The 3868-nt window shown below is 49.1% G+C and overlaps 2 protein-coding genes across 2 annotated transcripts; both read left to right on the forward strand.

Moving 5' to 3' along the window:
• The first annotated feature begins 652 nt into the window (after positions 1-652).
• LOC137622461 (uncharacterized) lies at positions 653-1099 on the forward strand. The gene is made up of 2 exons (XM_068353066.1): positions 653-895; positions 992-1099. Exons 1-2 carry the CDS (start codon positions 653-655, stop codon positions 1097-1099), a joined length of 351 nt encoding a protein of 116 aa, XP_068209167.1.
• A 681-nt stretch (positions 1100-1780) lies between these two features.
• On the forward strand, positions 1781-2524 carry LOC137622462 (uncharacterized protein DR_0269-like). Its single transcript, XM_068353067.1, has 2 exons — positions 1781-2027; positions 2304-2524. Exons 1-2 carry the CDS (start codon positions 1781-1783, stop codon positions 2522-2524), a joined length of 468 nt encoding a protein of 155 aa, XP_068209168.1.
• The last annotated feature ends 1344 nt before the right edge of the window (positions 2525-3868 follow it).

The following is a 3868-nucleotide window of genomic DNA, read 5'->3' on the forward strand; positions in this document are numbered from 1 at the left end:
ATGGAGGCGGAAGAGGAGATAGAGGAAGGCAAGCAAGAGAAAAGAAAGGAGTGGTAGGAAGAGGAGATGGAGGAGGAAGAAAAATAGTAGATGGAGGAGGAAGAGGAAGATGACATGGAGGAAGAGGAGAGGAGACGGGGGTATGGTAGGAAAAGGAGAAGGAGGATGAAGAGGAAGAGGAGATGGAAGAGGAAAAATAAGAGGAGCTGGAGGAAGACGAGCGAGAGTGAGCTGGAGGTGGGGTAGGAAAAGGCGATGGAGGAGAAAGAGGAAGAGTATATGGAGGAAGAGGAGGAAGAGGAGATGGAGGAGGAAGAAGAAGAGGAGGTGGGGGATGAGGAGAGGAGATGGAGGTGTGGTAGAAAGAGGAGATGAAGGAGGAAGAGGAAGAGTAGATGGAGGAGGAAGAGGAAGAGGAGCTGGAGGAACTAGAGCGAGAGGAGATGGAGGTAGGGGTATGATGAGGAGATGGAGGAGGAAGAGGAAGAGGAAGAGGAAGAGAAGATGAAAGAGGAAGAGGAGATGGAGGAGGCAGATGAAGCAGAAATGGAGGCGGAAGAAGAGATAGAGGAAGACAAGCAAGAGGAAAGAAAGGAGTGGTAGGAAGAGGAGATGGAGGAAGAAGAATAGTAGATGGATGAGGAAGAGGAAGATGACATGGAGGAAGAGGAGAGGAGACGGGGGTATTGTAGGAAAAGGAGAAGGAGGAGGAAGAGGAAGAGGAGATGGAAGAGGAAGAAGAAGAGGAGCTGGAGGAAGACGAGCGAGAGGAGCTGGAGGTGGGGTAGGAAAAGGCGATAGAGGAGAAAGAGGAAGAGTATATGGAGGAAGAGGAGGAAGAGGAGATGGAGGAGGAAGAAGAAGAGGAGCTGGGGGATGTGGAGAGAAGATGGAGGTGTGGTAGGAAGAGGAGATGAAGGAGGAAGAGGAAGAGTAGATGGGGGAGGAAGAGGAAGAGGAGTTAGAGAAAGACGAGCAAGAGGAGATGTAGGTGGGATATGATGAGGAGATGGAGGAGGAAGAGGAAAAAGAGATGAAGGAAGAAGATGAAGAGGAAATGGAGGAGGAAGAGAAAGAAGAGTTGGAGGAACACGAGTGAGAGGAAATGGAGGTAGGGTAGGATGAGGAGATGAAGGAGGAAGAGGAAGAGTGGATGGAGGAAGAAGCGGAAGAGAAGATGGAGGAGGAAGAGGAAGAGGAAATGGAGGAGGAAGAGGATGAAGAATTGGAGGAAGACGAGCCAGATATGGAGGTGGTGTAGGAAGAGGCGATGGAGGAGGAAGAGGAAGAGGAAGAGGAAGAGGAGAAGGAGGAGGAAGAGGAAGAGGAGCTGTACGAAGATGAGAAAGAGGAGATGGAGGTGGAGTAGGAAGAAACGATGGGGGAGGAAGAGGAATAGGAAGAGGGAGATGAGAAGGAGGAGGAAGAGGAAGAGGAGCTATACGAAGACGAGCGAGAGGAGATGGAGTTGCTGTAGGAATAGAAGAAGGAGGAAGAAATAGAAGAGAAGATGGAAGAAGACAAGCTATAGGTGATGGAGATGTGGTAGGAAGAGGCTATGGAGGAGGGAGAGGAAGAGGAAGAGGAGATGAACGAAGACAAGCGAGAGGAGATGGATGTGTGGTAAAAAGAGGAGATGGAAGAGGAAGAGGAAGAGAAGATGGAGGAGGAAGAGGAAGAGAAGATGGAGGAGGAAAAGGAACAGAAGATGGAGGAGGAAGAGGAACAGAAGATGGAGGAGGAAGAGGAACAGAAGAAGGAGAAGGAAGAGGAATAGGAGATGGAGGAAGACGAGCTAGAAGAGATGCAGGTGGGATGGGAAGAGGAGGTGGAGGAGGAAGAGGAAGAGAGGATAGTGGAGGAAGAGGAGGAAAAGATGGAGGAAGAAGAGGAAGAGGAAATGGAGGAGGAAGAGAAAAACGAGATGGAGGAAGAGGAGGAAAAGATAGAGGAAGAACAGAAGAGGAAATGGAGGAGGAAGAGGAAAAGGAGTTGGAGGAAGACGAGCAAGGGGATATGGAGGTGCGGTAGGATGGGGAGATGGAGGAGGAAGAGGAAGAGGAGAGAGAGAAGGAAGAGGAAGAGAATATGGAGGAGTAAGAGGAAGAGAAGATGGAAGAGGAAGAGGAGATGGGGGAGAAAGGGGAAGAGAAGATGAAGGAGGAAGAGATAGAGGAGATGGAGTAAGAAGAGGAAGAGGATATGGGGAAGAAGAGGAAGAGGAGATGGAGGAGTAGGTGGAAGAGGATATGGAGGAGGAACAGGAAAAGAAGATGGAGGAAGACGAGCTAGATGAGAAGGAGGAGGAAGAGGGAGGGGAGGTGAAGGAGGAAGAGGAGGGGAGGATGGAGGAGTAAGAGGAAGAGAAGATTTAGGAGGAAGAGTTAGAGGAGATGGAGGAGTAAGAGGAAGAGGAGATGGAGGAGAAAGAGGAAGAGAAGATGGAGGAGTAAGAGGAAGAGAAGATGGAGGAGGAAAAGGTAGAGGAGATAAGGAGAAAGAGGAAGAGAGGATTGAGGAGTAAGAAGAAGAGAAGATGTAGGAGGAAGAGGAAGAGGAGATGGAGGAGAAAGAGGAAGAGAAGATGGAGGAGGAAGAGGAAAAGAGGATAGACGAGTAAGAGGAAGAGAAGATAGAGGAGGAAGAGGTGGAGGAGATGGAGGAGGAATGGGAAGAGGAGATGGAGGAGGAAGAGGAAGAGAAGATGGAGGAATAAAAAGAAGAGAAGATTGAGGAGGAAGAGGTAGAGGAGATGGAGGAGGTGGAGGACGAGGAGTTGGAGGAAGACGATGGAGAGGAGATGGAGGTGTTGAAGGAAGAGGAAATGGAGGAAGAAGAGGAAGAAAAGATGGAGGAAGACGAGCAAGAGGAGATGCAGGTGTTGTAAGAAGAGGCAATGGAGGAGGAAGAGGGAGAGGAGGTGAAGTTGGAAGAGGAAGAAAAGATGTAGAAATGAGAGGTAGAGGAGATAGAGGAGGAGGAGGAGATGAGTTGGAGGAAGATGTGCTAGTGAAGATGCAGGTGTGGTAGGAAGAGGAGATGGAGGAGGAAGAGGAAGAGAGATGGAGGAAGGAGGAAGAGGAAGAGAGGATGGAGGAGGAAGAGGAAGAAAAGAAGGAGGAAGAGGAAGAAAAGATGGAGGAAGAGGAGGAAGAGGTAATGGAGGAGGAAGAGGGAGAGGAGTTGGAAGAAGACGAGAGAGACGAGATGGAGGTGGGGTAGGACGAGGAGATGGAGGAGGAAGAGGAAGAGTAAATGGAGGAGAAAGAGGAAGAAAAGATAGAGGAGTAAGAGGAAGAGGAGATGGAAGAGGAAGAGGAAGAGGAGTTGGAAGAAGACAAGAGAGAGGAAGTGGAGGTGGGGTAGGATGAGGAGATGGAGGAGGAAGAGGAAAAGTAAATGGAGGAGGAAGAAGAAGAGAAGATAGAAGAGTAAGAGGAACAGGAGGTGGAAGAGGAAGAGGAAGAGGAGTTGGAGGAAGACGAGCGAGAGGAGATGGAGGTGGGGTAGGATGTGGAGATGGAGGAGGAATAAGAAGAGAAGACCCAGATGGAAGAGGAAGACGAGCGAACTTTAGCCAAAAACAGTGGAAGACTATGGTACAGATGCTATGGTACTACCCAAGATTAGAGAACAATGTTCTGATTTTGGAGTGTCCTCCTCCGAGAAGAGATGCTTACCACAGCCTAAGAGTCTCTTCTACCCTTACCAAGAGGAAAGTAGCCACTGAACGATTTTAGTGCAGTAGTTAAATCTTTGAGCGAAGAAGAATTGTTTGGCAATCCCAGTGCTGTCAGGTGTATTAGGACAGAGGAGAGTATGTAAGGAATATGCCAGACTCCTCAGTGTATGTGTAGTCACTGGAATA

This window comes from Palaemon carinicauda, chromosome 29, assembly GCF_036898095.1.
Source record: "Palaemon carinicauda isolate YSFRI2023 chromosome 29, ASM3689809v2, whole genome shotgun sequence".
Classification (NCBI taxonomy): domain Eukaryota; kingdom Metazoa; phylum Arthropoda; class Malacostraca; order Decapoda; family Palaemonidae; genus Palaemon; species Palaemon carinicauda.

What these genes read in the sequence shown, in the direction of transcription:
- LOC137622462 (XM_068353067.1), top strand. Translation starts at nt 1,781, where the DNA reads ATGGAGGAAGACGAGCTAGAAGAGATGCAGGTGGGATGGGAAGAGGAG. An exon ending in CAAGGGGATATGGAGGTGCG is followed by an intron (nt 2,028 to 2,303) that starts GTAGGATGGGGA and finishes GATGAGAAGGAG; the next exon opens with GAGGAAGAGGGAGGGGAGGT.
- LOC137622461 (XM_068353066.1), top strand. Translation starts at nt 653, where the DNA reads ATGACATGGAGGAAGAGGAGAGGAGACGGGGGTATTGTAGGAAAAGGA. An exon ending in GATGTGGAGAGAAGATGGAG is followed by an intron (nt 896 to 991) that starts GTGTGGTAGGAA and finishes GAGGAGATGTAG; the next exon opens with GTGGGATATGATGAGGAGAT.